Source organism: Oncorhynchus keta, chromosome 10, assembly GCF_023373465.1.
Source record: "Oncorhynchus keta strain PuntledgeMale-10-30-2019 chromosome 10, Oket_V2, whole genome shotgun sequence".
NCBI classification, from domain to species: Eukaryota; Metazoa; Chordata; class Actinopteri; order Salmoniformes; family Salmonidae; genus Oncorhynchus; species Oncorhynchus keta.
The window spans coordinates 46,901,027-46,921,212 of record NC_068430.1 but is presented as its reverse complement, the minus strand read 5'-3'; the positions used below and the strand labels follow the sequence as shown (position 1 = coordinate 46,921,212).

The 20,186-nt window shown below is 45.7% G+C and overlaps 1 protein-coding gene across 11 annotated transcripts in view; it reads left to right on the top strand.

Annotated features, from left to right (window-relative positions):
• Positions 1-20,186, top strand: part of LOC118372828 (voltage-dependent L-type calcium channel subunit alpha-1D) — a 126,184-nt gene that overhangs the window by 37,531 nt on the left and 68,467 nt on the right. For all 11 annotated transcript variants that reach the window (XR_008144638.1, XM_052527210.1, XM_052527209.1 and 8 more), the window contains exons 4-8: positions 3,508-3,647; positions 6,656-6,864; positions 11,285-11,437; positions 11,570-11,766; positions 12,259-12,362. Coding sequence is in view for 10 of the 11 variants with exons in the window: in XM_052527210.1 (XP_052383170.1) it covers positions 3,508-3,647; positions 6,656-6,864; positions 11,285-11,437; positions 11,570-11,766; positions 12,259-12,362 (803 nt within the window). In the remaining variant the exon portion in view is untranslated. The remainder of the gene's footprint in view (positions 1-3,507; positions 3,648-6,655; positions 6,865-11,284; positions 11,438-11,569; positions 11,767-12,258; positions 12,363-20,186) is intronic.

Below are 20,186 nucleotides of genomic sequence, written 5' to 3'. Positions count from 1 at the left end.
GTGTGTGTGTGTGTGTGTATGCTTGCTGTGCATGCTTGCTGTGCGTGTGTGCATGGGGGGTGGCTGCGGGAGCTTATAAGAATGTTCTGTTAGTATCTGTGTTTTGTATGTATGAGAGGAGTGCATACTGTACAGCTCTTTACAGCACAAATAAGCTCTGCCATTAGTCAGAGATATTTATGGCCTACCCCACAGGCCTCACTATCCCCTCTCTCTCTCTGTATCTCTCTATCTCTGCCTCTCTCGCTATCCCACTCTGCCCCTATTTCTCTATCTCTGCCTCTCTCTCTCTGTCCCGCTCTGCCCCTATCTATCTATCTCTGCCTCTCTCTCTCTGTCCCGCTCTGCCCCTATCTCTCTATCTCTGCCTCTCTCTCTGTCCCGCTCTGCCCCTATCTCTCTATCTCTGCCTCTCTCTCTCTGTCCCGCTCTGCCCCTATCTCTCTATCTCTGCCTCTCTCTCGCTATCCCACTCTGCCCCTATCTCTCTATCTCTGCCTCTCTCTCTCTGTCCCGCTCTGCCACTCTCAATAGAATGGCAGTGGTAGGCCGAAAGCCCCGCTCAACCTTTTACAGTGGTAACAAAGGGGCCCATGTCTCTTTCACTGGGCTAAGTGCTTCACTCAATCGGCAGTAAACTGTTGGCAAAACGAGCCCTGCAGCCCAGAGTGCTCTGTATGGTGTCTACAGAGCACTGGGATTAAGGAGTCGGGAGTCGGGAGTCGGGAGTGGGAGTCGGGAGGCGGGAGGCGGGAGGCGGGAGAGAGAGAGAGAGAGAGAGAGAGAGAGAGAGAGAGAGAGAGAGAGAGAGAGAGAGAGAGAGAGAGAGAGAGAGAGAGAGAGAGAGAGAGAGAGAGAGAGAGAGAGAGAGAGAGAGAGAGAGAGAGAGAGAGAGAGAGAGAGAGAGAGAGAGAGAGAGAGAGAGAGAGAGAGAGAGAGAGAGAGAGAGAGAGAGAGAGAGAGAGAGAGAGAGAGAGAGAGAGAGAGAGAGAGAGAGAGAGAGAGAGAGAGAATGGAGTCAGAGGTCCAGCATGTGAAGGGTTAAATGGCTTTGTTTAACATTCACTCTCTGAACACTGCCTCTGGCCAGCAGGACCCCTGATTTTAGAATAGGTAGCAATATATATGATATGGGTCTGTAGAAAGCAGCGGATGGAACCAAGCTAGCTAGCACACGAATTGGTTATGACTTTGAAAACAGCGAAAGACAGACAGACAGACAGACAGACAGGCAGGCAGGCAGACAGGCAGGCAGGCAGACAGGCAGGCAGGCAGACAGGCAGGCAGACAGACAGACTTTATGCTGTGTCCACACTGTATAAACTGCAGGGTGTTAAGGTGGCTGCTGTGCCTTCTATAATGGAGGGAGGAGGGAGGGAGGGACTGCAGGGAGGGAGGGAGGGAGGGAGGGAGGGAGGGAGGGATAAGGGAGGGAGGGAGGGAGGGAGGGAGGGAGGGAGGGAGGGAGGGAGGGTGAAAGGGTGAAAGGGGTCCCAGCCCAGCCCTCTCACCTGTCACACGCTGGAGACTCACATCTCCCTCACTAGCTTTAAGCGCCAGCTGTCAGAGCAGCTTACAGATCACTGCACCTGTACATAGCCCATCTGTAAACAGCCCATCTATCTACCTACCTCATCCCCATACTGGTATTTATTTATTTATTTTGCTCATTTGCACCCCAGTATCTCTACCTGCACATTCATCTTCTGCCGATCTTCCATTCCAGTGTTTAATTGCTATATTGTAATTACTTCGCCACCATGGACTATTTATTTCCTTCACTTACCTCATTTGAACTCACTGTATATAGACTTTCTGTATTATTGACTGTATGTTTTGTTTATTCCATGTGTAACTGTTGTTGTATGTGTCGAATTGCTCCGCTTTATCTTTGCCAGGTCGCAGTTGCAAATGAGAACTTGTTCTCAACTACCTTACCTGGTTAAATAAAGGTGAAATAAAATAAATTAAATAAAACATGTCTCTGGGGCCGACCTGGGAGTGTCCTGAACAGCTGAGTCACACTTTGGCCCCACTCATGGCTGCTGAGTGGAGAAACTGGACGCATTCAACTGAAATGTGTCTTCCGCATTTAACCCTACCTCTCTGAGCATTCCCCCTGTGGCAGGCTAGAGACAGGGCAACACCGGCTGCGTGAGGACCGTGCGTGTGTGTGTGTGTGCCTGCGTGCCGCCGGTGTGGCCGGAACGGAGCAAATGGAGTGACCTCAAACACCTGGAAACCATGATACCATTCCACTGATTCCGTTCCAGACATTACCACCAGCCCGTTCTCCCCAATTAAGGTGCCACCAACCTCCTGGGCTGTATACAAACACACTCACTCAGTCACTACGCTGATGCTGACCTGTCTCAGCCAGCATCTGTCTCTCCCTATCCTGTCCTTCCTGTCTACAGTACCTACCACAGCAAGACACTCACCATGGCGCCTCCAAGTTATCCCGTCTATGCGGACCTCGTAAACTGTGTTTTGTACTTCCTGGGTCACATTGGATGGGCCCGCGCCCGAGTGTCTGTCTGTTTTCGACCTGTGTCATGTCAGGTCATTGTTGAGATGGGATGACTTGATTGGTTCGAATCTGATGAAGTCAGAGCTCTGTCTGTTGTTCCCGACTGAATACAGCCGCTTTGAGGTGGTGGCCAGGGCTTTGTCCCAAAATGTACCTCAAACGTGCCCCTGTGGGCCCCGGGTCAAAAGTTAGGGAACGGGATGCCATTTGGGACGCAGGCCCAGGGGGATTCTAGAACAAAACCATGCTCCAGTTGGAATATTTGAGTTGCTTCATTCCGCCAGGTAGCAGCCAGGCCTGATGGTGGGGTTGTGGTGGTCAGCTGTCTGGACAGTGCTGCAGCGGGCCGAGGGAAACACTTTGTACAACGTTGATCAACTGGATGAACTGTATCCCTCTGTGTGTGTGTGTGTGTGTGTGTGTGTGTGTGTGTGTGTGTGCGTGTGTGTGTGTGCGTGTGTGTGTGTGTGTGTGTGTGTGTGTGTGTGTGTGTGTGTGTGCGTGCGCGTGCGCATTTAGTTTGCTAACTGGCGAGCTACTGTAAGTGACTAAATGTCAACATCAAACTTCTTGGTTACAGCAGAGACATTCAAATCCCCTCCCGGATCAAGATCCCTGTTGCCTAAATTGTTTTGTGCGTAGTTTTTAAAATTATTATTGTAGAATACAAAAAATGTATAGATCACCTTGTGTGTATTTACGGGAATACCGTGTACTCCGGTATGGCACAGAAACAGTATGACTGTAGGAAAATTGGTATACCGCCCAACCCTAGTGTATACTGTGTGTGTGTGTGTGTTAATATTCTAATATTCTAATATGAACGGTCACTACTGTATAATAAATAAATCATTAGTATGGCCCAACGCCCATAGTGACATATTGTTTTATTTTCCTCTCTCTCTCTCTCTCTCTCTCTCTCTCTCTCTCTCTCTCTCTCTCTCTCTCTCTCTCTCTCTCTCTCTCTCTCTCTGCAGGAAACGGTAGAACATGTCTTCCTCGTCATTTTCACTATCGAAACCTTTCTGAAGATTATCGCCTACGGTTTAGTGGCGCACCAGAACGCGTATGTGAGAAACGGATGGAACATGCTGGATTTTGTCATCGTCGTTGTCGGGTAGGTATCTCCAATCTTCCTTACTCTCCAGCCGCTCATTCAATTGGCATTCATCTGAAGGGCTACAAGGATTTTCGATAGTATGGACTTCCTCAGTTCTGATTGTGTTGTGAAGTACTTCATTAAATAGTCTCGGAGTAGGAGTGCTGATCTAGGATCAGGTCCCACCTGTCCATTCATGATAATTTGCAAGGCAAATCTGATTCCAGAACAGTACTTATGCTCAGACACTGAGAAGCTTGATGAATACAGGCCCAGGGCATTTTTTCTGTTTCAGTATAGGATTTGAATTTGAACTGCAGCTCCTCATTTGAGCCTGACTGTGTACTTGTTTGTGACAGTGGTTGAGTTGGTTCATTCCCGGGCCCTGGTCAAAAGTAGTACACTCTTATATAGGGAATAGGGTGCCATTCCGGGCGTGTTTACTGTCGGTGTACTAATATGGACGGACCCTCATCCACTTACAGTATATGACCCAGAAAAGACATGGAGGATAAATCACAACTTTACCACCACTGGAGTGACTCACCATCACGACATGTTCCATCGCTCCTCTCCTACCCTCGCTTCCTTTTCTCTCTCATTCCATATTCTCCCTTTGTTTCTCCTCTCTTTCTCTCTCTCTCTCTCTCTCTCTCTCTCTCTCTCTCTCTCTCTCTCTCTCTCTCTCTCTCTCTCTCTCTCTCTCTCTCTCTCTCTTTATCTTCCTTTCCTTACCTTTCCCCTCTCTCCCTCCCTCCCTCCCTCCCTCCCTCCTTTCCTCCCTCCCTCCCTCCCTCCCTCCCTCCCTCCCTCCCTCCCTCCCTCCCTCCCTCCCTCCCTCCCTCCCTCCCTCCCTCCCTCCCTCCCTATCTCTCTCCCTCTATCCCTCCCTATCTCCCTATCTCTCCCTCACACCCTCTTTCCCTGCCCCCCTCCATATCTCCCCATCTCTTTTTCTCTATCCCTCCCTATCTCCCTATCTCTATCCCTCCCTATCTCCCTATCTCTATCCCTCCCTATCTCCCTATCTCTCCCTCATACCCTATTTCCCTGCCCCCTCCCTATCTCCCCATCTCCCCATCTCCCTCCCTCTCTCCTCTAATACACACACAGTCCAGTGGGTAGCTAGGTCAGATCTGTGCCTGTATGCGGCATGTGGGTTGATCTGTCATGCAGTCAGATGCAGAGAGATGCATCCTGCTAGGATGACTGACTGACTGACTACAGCACACGCTTTGAAATTATCATAGAAACGGAACACTAAGATAATCCCTGTCGATATCCAAATATAGACGTGTCGATATCCTCACAACTGAAATGGACACACTAAAATACTGCACGCAGGCCAAATGACTGCACAAAGTACACTACATGACCAAATGTATGTGGACATCTGCTCGACAAACATCTCTTTCCAAAATCATGGGCATTAATATGGAGTTGGTCCACCTCTTTGCTGCTATAACAGCCTCCACTCTTCTGGGAAGGCTTTCCACTAGATGTTGGAACATTGCTGCTGGGACATGCTTCCAGTTAGCTACAAGAGCATTGGGCACTGATGTTGGGCGATTAGGCCTGGCTCGCAGTCGGCATTCGAATTCATCCCGAAGGTGTTCGATGGGGTTGAGGTCAGAGCTCTGTGCATGCCAGTCAAGTTCTTCCACACCGGTCTCGACAAACCATTTCTGTATGGACCTCTCTTTGTGCATGGGGGAATTGTCATGATGAAACAGGAAAGAGCCTTCCCCAAACTGTTGCCACAAAGTTGGAAGTTGTAGCGTTAAGATTTCCCTTCACTGGAAGTAAGGGTCCTAGCATGGCGGTGTACTCAATTTTAAACACCTGTCAGCAACAGGTGTGGCTGAAATAGCCACTTATTTTTGAAGGGTTAGAGTCCACATACCTTTGTATATATAGTGTATGTGATGTCAGATCAAATGATGGCTTCATTGGGATCTGTCATCATTATCATCATTATCAGATTTTATTTTTAAGTGCTCTACAAGAAAATACAGTTACAGTATAATAAAAGGGGCTCAGCATATATATGTGGTATTCTATTCTGATGGTATTATTGTCATATGAACTGATGAGTGAGCCATCAAACACCTCAGTGAGAGGCCTGGCAACTCCATTCAGCCCATTTAGTGTGTGTGTGTGTGTGTGTGTGTGTGTGTGTGTGTGTGTGTGTGTGTGTGTGTGTGTGTGTGTGTGTGTGTGTGTGTGTGTGTGTGTGTGTGTGTGTGTGTGTGTGTGTGTGTGTGTGTTTGTGCGTGCATGCAATTGTGTGTGCATGTGAGTGTGCGTGTGTTTGTGTGTGCATGTGAGTGTGAAAAGAAAAGATACTGGACCTAAATATATATTTATATAATCTTTGAGAACTAACAATCACCGAAGCAAAAGCCAGACAGTCAAGGAGAATTGAACATTCCCAAACAATGAATTTAGCAGAATTGATTTTGTTATTATGTTTGAGCAAAATAACATTTCATTAGCCACGGCAAAATGCATAGAATTGCAGGAAATTTGCTTCAAAACAACAAAATGTTCTCTCAGCTCCATAGCCGCGGGAAGAAGAGGTGCTGAGGGTTCTGCAGCACCCCCTGAAAAATCATTTGCAAACCGATTATTAGAGGATCGATATTGCCATCTGTAGCATGGGCAAAAAATTGTAATTAGTGCAGGGAAACTTTTTAACCAGCCCAACTGTACGTTTCTTTAGAGTCTATTGTATTCGTCTGGGCCCGTATTTATAAAGTCTCGGAGTGGGACTGCTGATCTACTGAGTTTTGCCTTTTATTTCATAATGAATAAGATTGCATGAACATGGGGTACCTGATCCTAGATCAGCACTCCTACTCCTACTCTGGGAGAGGAATATGGGCCCTGAATCCAATGCTCCAGTCTTTTTAACATGTTCTCTCTCTTTCTGTAGCAATTCAGTGCCGTCCTGGAATGTTTGATCTGCAACATTCTCTTTCTGATGTGTTTCCTGTAGCATTTTTTCCCCTGGTTTTTCTCCACAGGCTGTTCAGTGTTGTCCTGGAACTTTTGACCAAAGACTCTGTTGAGACGAAGGAGGAAGCGGAGGCGGGTGCGGCTGCGGCGGCGGCTGCGGCGGCAGCGCTCCACCCCTCCGCCCAAGGCCACGGGGGAAAGTCGGGCGGCTTCGACGTCAAAGCCCTCCGAGCCTTCCGTGTGCTGCGACCCCTACGCCTGGTCTCAGGAGTGCCCAGTGAGTTACTGTTATCTGACACAACACCAACCAGACCTAGGTTCAAATGCTGTTTGAGATCATTTCAAATACTTTATCTGGACTTGATTGAGCTTGCCTGACACCATGGAATAGAAAAAATGACAAGGAGTGCACACCCCATCCATCTGGCACTCTAGGCAGGCTAATGTACATTTTAAATATTTCAAATAGTATGTTTACCTAGGTCTGACACGAACACAGTGTTGTTGTGAGTGCTGCCTGATCCCTCACCTTTGACCCCCATGATGAAACATGCACAGCAAACCTCCATTGACCTAGAGTATATAGGCTAACCTCTGAAAAAGGCACTACATAACACCACCCCAGTAAATAACACTGCGGCAAACTGTGACCTGATTGTCATTATTTCATTTGAGTCATTTAGCAGAGCGACTTACAGTAAGTGCATTCATCTTAAGATAACTAGGTGGACAACCACCGATCAGCAAAGTCAGATTCAGAGGGTTTAACAGTCACGTGTGCAGGGTTGCAGGTGTGATTGCATAGTACAGTTGAAGTCTTAGGCTCCGAGCTCTAACATGCAGGACAAAGTGAAATAAAATAAAGAAAATGGTGATTAAACAATACAAATCGAAAGAGCACGATATACATCATAACAACTGTAGCAGTGATGAATAAATACATGTCCATTGGGGTGGAGGCTGAGTAAAGACTGTTGAGGTGGTGAGGGGGAATGACCATAGGGGGAGCAGCATGACCATTGAGGTGTTGTGTGGGGACCAAGTGAAATAAAAACCATAAAATGATATATATAAACTCAGCAAAAAAATAAACGTCCTCTCACTGTCAACTGCGTTTATTTTCAGCAAACTTAACATGTGTAAATATTTGTATGAACATGACAAGATTCAACAACTGAGACATAAACTGAACAAGTTCCACAGACATGTGACTAACAGAAATGGAGTAATGTGTCCCTGAACAAAGGGGGGGTCAAAATATTAAGTAACAGTCAATATCTGGTGTGGCCACCAGCTGCATTAAGTACTGTAGTGCATCTCCTCCTCATGGACTGAACCAGATTTGCCCGTTCATGCTGTGAGATGTTACCGCACTCTTCCACCAAGGCACCTGCAAGTTCCCGGATATTTCTGGGGGGAATGGCCCTAGCCCTCACCTTCCGATCCAACAGGTCCCAGACATGCTCAATGAGACTGAGATCCTTGCTCTTCGCTGGCCATGGCAGAACACTGGCATTCCTGTCTTGCAGGAAATCACGCACAGAATGAGCAGTATGGCTGGTGGCAATGTCATGCTGGAGGGTTGTGTCAGGATGAGTCTGCAGAAAGGGTACCACATGAGGGTGGAGGATGTCTTCCCTGTAACGCACACCGTTGAGATTACCTTCACTAATAACAAGCTCGTTCGATGATGCTGTGACACACCGCCCCAGACCATGACGGACCTTCCACCTTCAAATTGATCCTGCTCCAGAGTACAGGCCTCAGTGTAAACGCTCATTCCTTCAATGATAAAGGCAAATCCGACCATCACCCCTGGTGAGGCAAAACCGTGACTCGTCAGTGAAGAGCACTTTTCGCCAGTCCTGTCTGGTCCAGCTACTGTGGGTTTGTGCCCATAGTCGACGTTGTTGCCGGTGATGTCTGGTGAGGACCTGCCTACAACAGGCCTTCAAGCCCTCAGTCCAACCTCTCTCAGCTTATTGCAGACAGTCTGAGCACTGATGGAAGGATTGTACATTCCTGGTGTAACTGGGGCAGTTGTTGTTGACATCCTGTACCTGTCCCGCAGGTGTGATGTTCGGATGTACCAATTCTGTGCAGGGGTTGTTACACGTGGTCTGCCACTGTGAGGACGATCAGCTGTCCGTCCTGTCTCCCTGTAGCGCTGTCTTAGGCTTCTCACAGTACGGACATTGGAATTTATTGTCCTGGCCACATCTGCAGTCCTCATGCCTCCTTGCAGCATGCCTAAGGCACATTCACGCAGATGAGCAGGGACCCTTGGCATCTTTCTTCTGGTGTTTTTCAGAGTCAGTAGAAAGGCCTCTTTAGTGTTCTAAGTTTTATAACTGTGACCTTAATTGCCTACTGTCTGTAAATTGTTAGTGTCTTAATGACTGTTCCACAGGTGCATGTTCATTCATTGTTTATGGTTCATTGAACAAGCATGGGAAACAGTGTTTAAACCTTTTACTATGAAGATCTGTGAAGTTATTTGGATTTCTACAACTTACTTTTGAAAGACAGGGTCCTGAAAAAGGGACATTTATTTTATATACTGTATATGTACATATTAACAACTGCAAGTTATGAATGTCGTTGGGATGGGGGCAGAGTAAAAGTAAGTTTGGGGGGGACGGTAAGTGACCGTTGAGGGGGTGTGGGGGATAAATGTCCATAGGTGGAGTATCAGGTTGGAGCAGATAACCGACTAGTGGTGGCTGTTCAGCAGCCTGATGGTCTGGAGGGTAGAAATGATTGGCCTGTCTTCCAGTTTTTGCCATGATGCTCTTGTACTGCCTGATTGTTAATCAGGCCTACTATTGTTGTGCCGTCAGCGAACTACAGGAGGGGACGGAGGACGCACCCCTGTGGACACACCCGTGTTGAGAATCAGTGTCGAGGAGGAATTGTTGCCTACGTTTTTTTCTCAACCTTCCCTCTCTGCACCTTCACGTTGTCTTGAGATAAAGGTGATAGGTTTGATCAATGTGTGTTCCAGTGGGACCTATTCCTGCATACACATCACAAACATCTTAACTAGGGCTGGGAATTGCCAGGTACCTCACAATAGGATATTTTCACCGTACTTGTGTGCCGATACGATATGTATTGCAATCCTATATCTATCACAATTCGATATATATATTGCGATTCTATACTGCAGTGATGGTTTAACCCGGTAAAAATCTATTTAACCTCATGAAACACGTTCTCTGGCATTGCTTTTCCATCTTTATTTATACTTTATTTCACCCCAATTTTGTGGTATCCAATTGGTAGTTACAGTCTGGTCTCATCACTGCAACTCCAGTACGGACTCGGGAGAGGCTAAGGTCGAGAGCCATGCGTCCTCCGAAACACAACCCAACCCAACCGCTCTGCGGGGTAACACTGTACACCTGTTGACGGTGTCAGCGTGCACTGCGCCCAGCCCGCCACAGGAGTCGCTAGTGCACGATGGGACAAGGACATCCCTGCCGTCCAAAACTTCCCCTAACCCGGATGACGCTGGGCCAATTGTGCGCCGCCCCATGGGGCTCCCGGTCGTGGCTGGCTGCGACAGAGCCTGGACTCGAACCCAGAATCTCTAGTGGCACAGCTAGCACTGCGCTGCAGTGCCTTAGACTACTGCGCCACCCAGGAGGTATTGCTCCACCGTTTAACAGAAATTCCCTTACTTAATGTAGTAAGAAGTAACCGACGTGTTATCAGGAGGCATACTCTTAACGATGGTCAGGGACAACTATTGTTGGGGTAGCACCAGATGAAGTATTACCTGCATTTGGTTCCTATTTCCTATTTCAATCCTTAAGAAATATAGATCTGCTCAAAACACCTTGGTATACTCACTAGGTATAGGATGATAAATAACAGAGTTTTGGCACAGGTACATCCAACTAGCACTAGTTAACGTTAACAACCAAGCAATTTTTTACAAATCTAGACTTGGGGTCACAGTATTTTTTAAATGTATTTTTTTACACTGTTTGGACTTACGTGACCCCAAAAAAATGCTTAGCCGGCCCGCCCAAGGATTACAATAGCAGGAAAATCCTAGTTATTTCCAAAACGCTATATCCAGAAATGTTTCACATTTCTCTTCTTTCATAAGATACATTTCTTGATTATTCATGCGTGTGCAATATATTACTATTTTCAGATTTTTCATTCATAGATTTTAGATGTGTATGAGTATTAGTTTTAAAAATGACGCTATATATCCATTGTTTAGCTGGAATGGAATGTTCGTATCCTGTATATTTCATTGTGATATGTGATTGTCTCACCTAGCTATCTTAAGATGAATGCACTTACTGTATGTCGCTCTGGATAAGAGCATCTGCTAAATGACAAATGTCAAATGTAAATGTTTTACGCGCAGATCTCATATGACATATTTTTGTAGAAACTGAATAATTTCAAACCCTGATTACATTGGGGTACGATCACGTATGCCTCTATTTATGCGTGGCAATACTTGGGAAATGATTTCTACGTCCAAGAAGTTAAACATTTATAATAATAATAATTCAAGTAATGGTAAAGACAGGAGACGCGAGGTGAGACTCGTTACCCCCCGTCACCAAGGAGATATGTGGTCTGGATTCTAGAGCGTATTACTCTAACACACGCACACACAAACACCTAGCTATGTCGTCCTTCTCTAAACACAAATGTTTGACTCTCTGTAGGTTTACAGGTTGTGTTGAACTCCATAATTAAAGCCATGGTTCCTCTCCTCCACATCGCCCTGCTGGTCCTGTTTGTCATCATCATCTACGCCATCATCGGCCTTGAGCTCTTCATTGGTAAAATGCACGCTACCTGCTTCTTCCCCAGCACAGGTAAGAGTGTGTGTGTGTGCGTGCGTACGTGCGTGCGTGCGTGCATCTTACCATCTGTGTGTGTGTACATGACTATTGCATTTGTGGTTTCAGTCTCTCTCTTTCCGGCTGCCCCCCCCCCTCTCTCTGTAGGCATGATAGCGGAGGATGAGCCGGCTCCATGTGCGATCTCAGGGCACGGGCGCCAGTGTCCCATCAATGGCACCGAGTGCAGGGAGGGCTGGCACGGCCCCAACGACGGCATCACCAACTTTGACAACTTCCTGTTCGCCATGCTGACCGTGTTCCAGTGTATCACCATGGAAGGCTGGACGGACGTGCTCTACTGGGTGAGGCTCTCCGTCATAGAGGTCATATCAAGTCAAATTGTGTTTGTCACATGCGGCCGAATACAACAGGTGCGATGGACCTTACAGTGAAATGCTGACTTACAAGTTCTTTCCCAACTATGTAGTTCAATTATTTTCAAATCGTATGTGCCCTCTGCACTCCCCGTGTGGTCTCCGTTTGAACTTTGACCCGCTCACTCCCTCTGAGAGCTGATGTGTCAGAAGATTAGTCATTAGGCCTGGATGTGACTGACATTCAAATGATTAAAGGTTCAGTCAAGACTTTCTCTATATATCGGAGTCCCAGAACCTTCCCTCACCTTTTTCTCTCACTCTAAACTGTAAAGAGGGTTTTTCAAGTTCGTCTTGCAGTCTTAGCAAACTTTTTTTCTCACCTGTGACTCTGACTATCCACGTTATTCTCTTTCTCTTCCTCCCCTTTCTTCTTCTTCTTCTTTCCCCATCTGTCTCTGGTGACGGATGCTCCTCCAGATGAATGACGCTATGGGTCTAGAGCTTCCATGGGTCTACTTTGTATCTCTGGTCATCTTCGGCTCCTTCTTTGTTCTGAACCTGGTTCTGGGAGTGTTGAGCGGGTAAGACACCTCTGTCTCTCTCTCTCTCTCTCTCTCTCTCTCTCTCTCTCTCTCTCTCTCTCTCTCTCTCTCTCTCTCTCTCTCTCTCTCTCTCTCTCTCTCTCTCTCTCTCTCTCTACGCCTGTCTTTTTGTTAACCTGCTACTCTGGTCGCATACAGGTCTGTCTGTCTGTCTTTCTCTATGTCTGTGTCTTTCTCTCTACGTCTTTCTGTACGTGTCTGTCTGTCTGTCTGTCTGTCTGTCTGTCTGTCTGTCTGTCTGTCTGTCTGTCTGTCTGTCTGCCTGTACTGTCTGTCTGTCTGTCTTCTGTCTGTCTGTCTGTCTGTCTGTCTGTCTGTCTGTCTGTCTTTCTCTCTACGTCTGTCTGCCTGTACGTCTGTCTGTCTGGTAACCTGCTGCTTTGGGCCCACCGTCTTCTTTGTTAGTCGAATCATTCTGGGCTCCTTTTTCATGCTTAAACTTGTGCTTGGTGTGCTGAGTGGGTAATCGGCTGAGGGTGCTGTGTGCTCTGCAGTGTGTGTGTGTGCGCTGTGTACAGTGCGTGTGCTATGCGGGGTGAGACAAGCGAAAGACCATGGAGTGGCTTGCTTTGTATGGTGTTGGGGAATGGTGAGAAAGTCTCCGAGAGACAGATAACAGGTACGGCGATACTCAGTCACTGGTAATACAACACAATTAAAATCAGACTGATGCTGTTTCACTGCCCTGGCCACCACAAGCATAACCTTTGTTGACCTCTCATTCGTTTTGCATTGCGTTTCCTCGCTACGGCAACCGACAGCGAAGGGAGCCGTTAGCCCCACCCACCCCAACCCCCGTCATCACCACTACCACCCAAACTCCCGAGAGAGGAAATTAATCTCATTCCTCGCCCTTCACTAAGCTCTCTCGCTCCAGTATCTACTGCCGCTTCCATTCCCCTGTAGTGGGGGAGGAAGCGTGTTAGTGGGGGTGAGGTGTTAGTTTATAATACTCGCTAGTCTATGGCCAGCAGCACTCAGAGGATGCGTGCTCTTTCTTAGAGGGTTCCGTTGGTGGTTGGCAATGTTCCTGGGTTATGACCCCTTCTCTTAAGCCATATACTTTCTTTTTTTTTTAAACGCTGTGTATAATTTTTTGGGAACTGTGAAGTTTTGCTTGAGGTGTGGAGTTGAGTGTGACGTATAGTAATTGTAGATGATTATAGGCATGTCGTATGTCGTACTGTAATATGTTATGAATGGGACTGATTATTCAAGTAGCAATTTATGTCGGAACAAGACCCGCTGGGCAAAACAGAACAGCAAAATGAACGTTTGTTTTTACACATTTCCAATGTATACAATAATTGTGACGTGGACGTGTTATATTCACATTCATTGTATGTTATATCCTCTCCCGCTAAAACCTTTTGGCTTCCAGAAAGTTCTATCATGAGTATTTAGCAGGCCTTTGCAAACACATGCCTCTGGGAACATTCTGAGAACCACCATTTTTTAAATATTTTTTTTATTGAAACTTTATTTAACTATGCAAGTCAGTTAAGAATAAATTCTACTCCGGGTGCTTATTTTAGTGACCATAAAAATGAGATAAAATAAATAATAATAAGAATAATAATAAAAAACATAAAAAAGAAATTAGCTGTTGAAACGATAAGAAAAAAATAATACAATTACATGTGACCATGAAAACGAAAAATGTAAATAATAATAATAATACTTAAACAAATAAAATGTATTTTTAAAATTGTTTAAAAATAAATAAAAAATCATACAATTACATGTGCATTTGAAAAGCAGATATGGCCCTGCGTATGACTGCTAGGGGGCAATGCAGTTTAATCTACCGTAGTCATGGTTACCAGATACCCCACCCCAGCCACTCAGCAACGATGGTAGTTAATGCCGTTTTTACGTTCTCTGCTGTGTTTCTCTCCTCCATGCTCTCAGTGGTCAGTACATGGGACTTCATGTCCCACTCCTCATCAATGTGATGGCTCGTTGCAATGATGCATGACTGTATATTCATAGAGGTCTGTCCATCTGTTGTTAACACCACTGTATGGGCTGTTGGAGAGCTCGCGCTTTGTACTTGCAGAGCAATCATTGTACATTTTCTCCATCCGTGCCGTCACTTTCTTTCCCCGACATGGCATCTTGTAATCTGGTTCCAGATATGCCATCAGGGCATTGAAGTCGGCATCCTCTACCATTGACAATGGCTGCATATCAACTACAATTGTTTCTGTAATCAGCGCTGTGGCTTCCTCACGCCGTCCTTTATCGTACTTCTTTCCTGTGAAGACCCAGTCTATTGTCTCTTGTTCGGAGGCCTGCACTGCTGCTAGCAACAGTTTGGGTCTCAAGGTGCCTCCCTTTCAGGTGGTTAAGCATTGCACCTGTACTGCCACTATAGCTAATTTCCACTTCGCCAAGATTGCATTTCACCTACTTACTTAACTTCTCAAAGTATTGCCATGCCGGACTTTGCTGCTGTCGCTTCTCTGTCTCACTCTCTGCCATTTTCCCAACTGTTAACGACGATGACTTGCAGAGCGCTTTATATCCTTTGGCAAATGATTTGAAAGATGCAGATCTCCTTCAACGAACATGACAGCGTTGCTGCATTAGGTATTTGTTGAGTTTATGGTTGGGCGATATTTGTTTCTTCTACGACATGCTACTCCAACTATCGCAATGTTATATGTTTTATTTGTCAAATGCTTCGTAAACAACAGGTGTAGACTAACAGTAAAACAAATGCTTACGTACAAGTCATTTTCCAACAATGTAGAGTTAAAGCAGCTCTGTGCAGAAATCGTTATGCATTTCGCCTAATTTCAGTTTATGTGACAAAACAAGCACGTATAGTGTGATTGAGGTACCTCGGCACGTATAGGTAGGGGTAAAGTGACAAGGCAACAGGATACATAATAGACAGAAGTAGCAGTGTGTGTGGTGAGTGTGAAAGTGTGTATGTGTATGTGTGGCATCAGTATGCATGTGTGCGCCTGTTATGTGGGTGTGGGTGTATGTAGTCAGTGCAAGAGAGCAAAGAAGGGTCAATGCAGGTAGTCCTGGTAGCCATTTGGTTATCTATTTAGCGGTATTGTTTAGCATTCTTATGGCTTGGGGGTAGAAGCTGTTCAGGGTCCTGCTGGTTCCAGACTTGGTGAACTGGCACCGCTTGCCATGTGGTAGCAGAGAGAACAGTCTCTGGCTTTGGTGGCAGAAGTCTTTGACCATTTTTTGGGCCTTCCTCTGACACCGCCTAGCATAGAAGTTCGGGACAACTGGGAGCTGGGCCTCAGTGATGTACTGGGCCGTACTCACCACCCTCTGTAGCTCCATGCGGTCGGGTGCCTTGCCGTTGCCTTACCAAGCGGGGATGCAGCCAGTCAAGATGCTCTCAATGGTGCAGCTGTTGAAATTTTTGAGGATTTGAGGGCCCATGTCAATCTAACAGTAGTGCTTCCATCCCTCTGAACAGGGACCCTCGGAACACGACAACAAAACATTGACAACAAAACATTGTTACCTATCGCTCCACAAAAGCCGCAGCTCTTTTCTGAGCAAGAGAAACAACCACTTCAAGGTTGTCACCGACTGAAATGCAACCCTTAACTAGCTAGCTATTTCACACTGGTTACACCAAATCTTTTCAGATTCCTGAGGTTGTTGTCCTTGCACAATACTGCCATGTCTCTGACCTCCTCCCTATAGGCTGTCTCATCATCATTGGTGATCATTCCTACCACCGTCATGTCATCGGCAAACTTGATGATGGTGTTGGAGTCATGCGCGGCCACACAGTCATGAGTGAACAGGGAGTACGGGAGGGGACTAAGCACACACCCCTGAAGGGCCCTGTTTTGATGATCAGTGTGACGAATGTGTTTTTGCCTACCTACAGCATGCCTACAGTATTCATTGACTACAGCTACAGTATTCCTTTTGTCCAGGTCTGTGAGGGCAGTGTGGAGTGCAATAGAGCTTGGATCATCTGTTGGGCTGATATGCGAATTTGAGTGGGACCTAGGTGTCTGGAATGATGGTGTTGATGTGAGCCATGACCAGCCTTTCCAAAGGATTTCATGGCTATAGATGTGAGGCAGTTACCATGGTGTTTTTGGGCAGGGGAACTATGGTGGTCTGGTTGAAACAAGTTGGTATTACAGGCCGGGGCAGGGATAGGTTGACAGTGAAGACACTTGCCAGCTGCCAGTATGATATAATAGTTTTGCACCGTTAATGACTAGATTATTCCAGACTCTGCATAGTTTTTTGCATATTTACTATATTATAGTCACATTCTCATTAAATAATCTTAGTATGGCTTCAACATATTCAGCATATTGATTGAGGGCGGCAGGTAGCCTAGTGGTTAAGATCATTGGGCCAGTAACCGAAAGGTCACTGGTTTGAATCCCTGAGCCGACTACTAGGAAAAACCTGCCGATGTGTCCTTGAGCAAGGCAGTTAATCCTAATTGCTCTAGATAAGAGAGTCTGACCTGTTAGGGATGATGCTTTTTGTAAAAATCGTGCAACATTTCAACGTCCTGCTCTTCATGCCAGGAATATAGTATATGCATATGATAAGTATGTGTGTATAGAAAACACTCTGCAAAACTGGTTAAATTGTGTCTGTGGCTATAACAGAACGTGTTTAGGAGTAAAAATCCCAGGAAAACTGGGCACAAAAAAAAAATTCAAATATTCATCCGCCAGTCAATGTATTGTCTAGTGAAAAGAAACAAGGATTCCATTAAATGCCTACAGCTTCCACATGTCGCCAGTACTGGCATTTTATGGCTGCTTTATCCTTGGTTAGATGACGTATAGGCTTATTACATTTTACATTTACATTTAAGTCATTTAACTCTTATCCAGAGCAACTTACAAATTGGTGCATTCAATGACATCTGGAACAGCCACTTTACAATAGTGCATCTAAATCTTTTAAGGGGGTGAATCCTATCCTCCTTAAAGAGGTGGGGTTTCAGGTGTCTCCGGAAGGTGGTGACTCCGCTGTCCTGGCGTCGTGAGGGAGTTTGTTCCACCATTGGGGAGCCAGAGCAGCGAACAGTTTTGACTGGGCTCCTGTACTGTGGTAGGGAGGCCTGGATGAACCAGTGCCCTTGTTTGGGTGTAGGGCCTGAAGAGCCTGGAGGTCACAGCTCCGTACAAGCACCATGGTCATGCGAGCTTCAACTGGAAGCCAGTGGAGAGAGCGGAGGAGCCGCTTGGGAAGGTTGAACACCAGACGGGCTGCTGGATGAGTTGTAGGGTTTGATGGCACAGGCAGGGAGCCCAGCCAACAGCGAGTTGCAGTAATCCAGACGGGAGACACAAGTGCCTGACCTGCGCCGCTCCTGTGTGAGGCAGGGTCGTACTCTGCGGATGTTGTAGAGCATGGGAACGGGCCACCGCCTTGATGTTAGTTGAGAACGACAGTTTGTCCAGGATCACGCCAAGGTTCTTAGCGCTCTGGGAGGAGGACACAATGGAGTTGTCCATGATGGCGAGATCATGGAACCCAGCTCCGTCTTGCCGAGGTTCAGCTGAGGTGGTGATCCGTCATCCACACTGATATGTCTGCCAGACATGCAGAGATGCGATTCGCCACCTGGTCATCAGAAGGGGGAAAGGAGAAGATTAATTGTGTGTCCATAGCAGATAGGAGAGACCATGTGAGGTTATGACAGAGCCAAGTGACTTGGTGTATATGTTCATGGAGGTTGATTTCAAGACTTGCTGCTATCGAATACAGATCGCCCCGTGATCAATTTGATAGATTATTAACATTTATTAATACCTAAAGTTGGTTTAGAAAAGTAGTTTGAAGTGATTTGTAAAGTTTATAGGCAACTTTTGTAATTTAAAAAGTGACGTTGCGTCTTGTAAAGCGGAATTTTCCTGGATCAGACCGGCCTTCATGAAATTACATTTTGGGTATACAATGACGGATTTAATCGGGAAAAGACCCAATTGTGATGTTTATGGGACATATCCAACAGAGAAGCTCTGGCCTGCGTTTTGTAAAGCCGGCTACTGCAAAATCTGTTGTTTAGGTGACGTTCTGGTATTTAGGGGGTGCATGCCCTTCTCATGGTTTCCACTTTTACAAATCTGACTTGGTGGCTAGATTCACAACGAGTTTAGCTTTAATTCAGTACCTTGCATGTGTGTTTTAATGAAAGTTTGAGTTTTATCGAAAACTATAGGTGGCGCTCTGAAATTTCCGCCCTGCACTGGGATTACATTCTGCGTCATCCCTAACAGGCTAAGCTATTAAAGCATTCATATTGATACAACCTAACTGATTAAACTGCTGCATTTATATTTGTAAAGTTCAAGTATCTTACACATGATATATCGCATTGCACTTCACTATATATTGACAAAGTCAAATGTCAATATTCGATTTATTCATATATTGGCCAATCCTAGTTTTAATTATTATTATTTTTTCCCTCTTTGTGATTACATTGGTTTTCGGCTATGTTCCAAATGTGAACGACAGGGTTGGAAATGAACACCCGCCAAATGCGGGTAGATTTGGTCATTGGCAGGTAACAATGGATCTCTCACCAGCCACGTTGGCGGATGGTCACACAGCATTTGGGAGACTTTTTTTGAATCCAAAACCCACATGTAGAAGTTGGTGTTACTCAAGTGTGACTTTGCGTTCGTGTTTCTTGGCCAGTTACATAGTTTTGTTCACATGCGATATGATTTCATTTGCTAGGTTGTTTTTTATTTTTTTTATTTTTTAGTTTTGCTTCGACTATCTGCTGCTAGGAAGACATCGCAGTCTAAGATTTCTTTCATCACAGACAAGCAAGTGCCCAAGTAACCACGGTAACGGCCCACACATATTTTTGTCTCACCTAATGATTGTGCTTGATTGAGCATGGATCAGGGCTGGCCCTGGACGTTCTGCCTCCTAGGCGAGACAATGGACAGAGAAATAGGCATTTTTACCATATTTCTCAATGTCAAACCAGAGTGTCTTGTTTGCTGTTGGCAAATAATAATGCGAAATCTAAGCATGTCACTTTCAAAAGATACCTTTCCACACAGACAGAGGCTCTGCCGACGCCCGAAAAATGTTGTATAACCCAGCAACAGAAGTGCTTCACGAAGAGGTGCCTGGGATTAACGAAACATCTTCTCTCTTCAGGAAGAGAAACGCTCAAATGAATAGGGACAGAATAGCAAAGTACATTTGTTTAATCCCCTCGAATATTATAGGCTACAGCTCAGCTTCAGATTGTCATAGTCAGAAATCAATATATCCCCATATGCATTGAGTCACGCTTTTGCGGTCATTTTTGCGCTTGTTTCTACCACAAGGCATCACCGAGTTAAGCATTATTACAGGAAACTTAATATAATCTGCATATGTTTTATGTATTTATTTCAAAATATAAAGCTCACAATAGATATCCCTTTTGCCCTTTTCTTTAACAAAGGGTATGTGATACCCTCACTCAATTCGAGCCCTGGTTTTAACCAAACACACCAAGCCTTCCCAGATACTGTGCATGCGACAGTATCTATGGATAGAATAATTGTGTATATCAAACAGGTAGGCTTATCATTTATTTTTTGGAATAGGAAGAAATATGCTCCAATTATGTATGTCATTCGATGATTATTTATGCCCATAAATTTAGTTTATTTACATGTCGAAGTTGATTGTACAACATCAGTTTCAGTATTTATTTAGTCTCCACTTAGAGTGGCCTCTTTCCTCTGCTGTGGTGCTGCATTGCAGTCAGTGATGTGTTCTCTCTATTGCTGTCCATGGTCCTGAAATCAAATTGTCTGAGAGAGA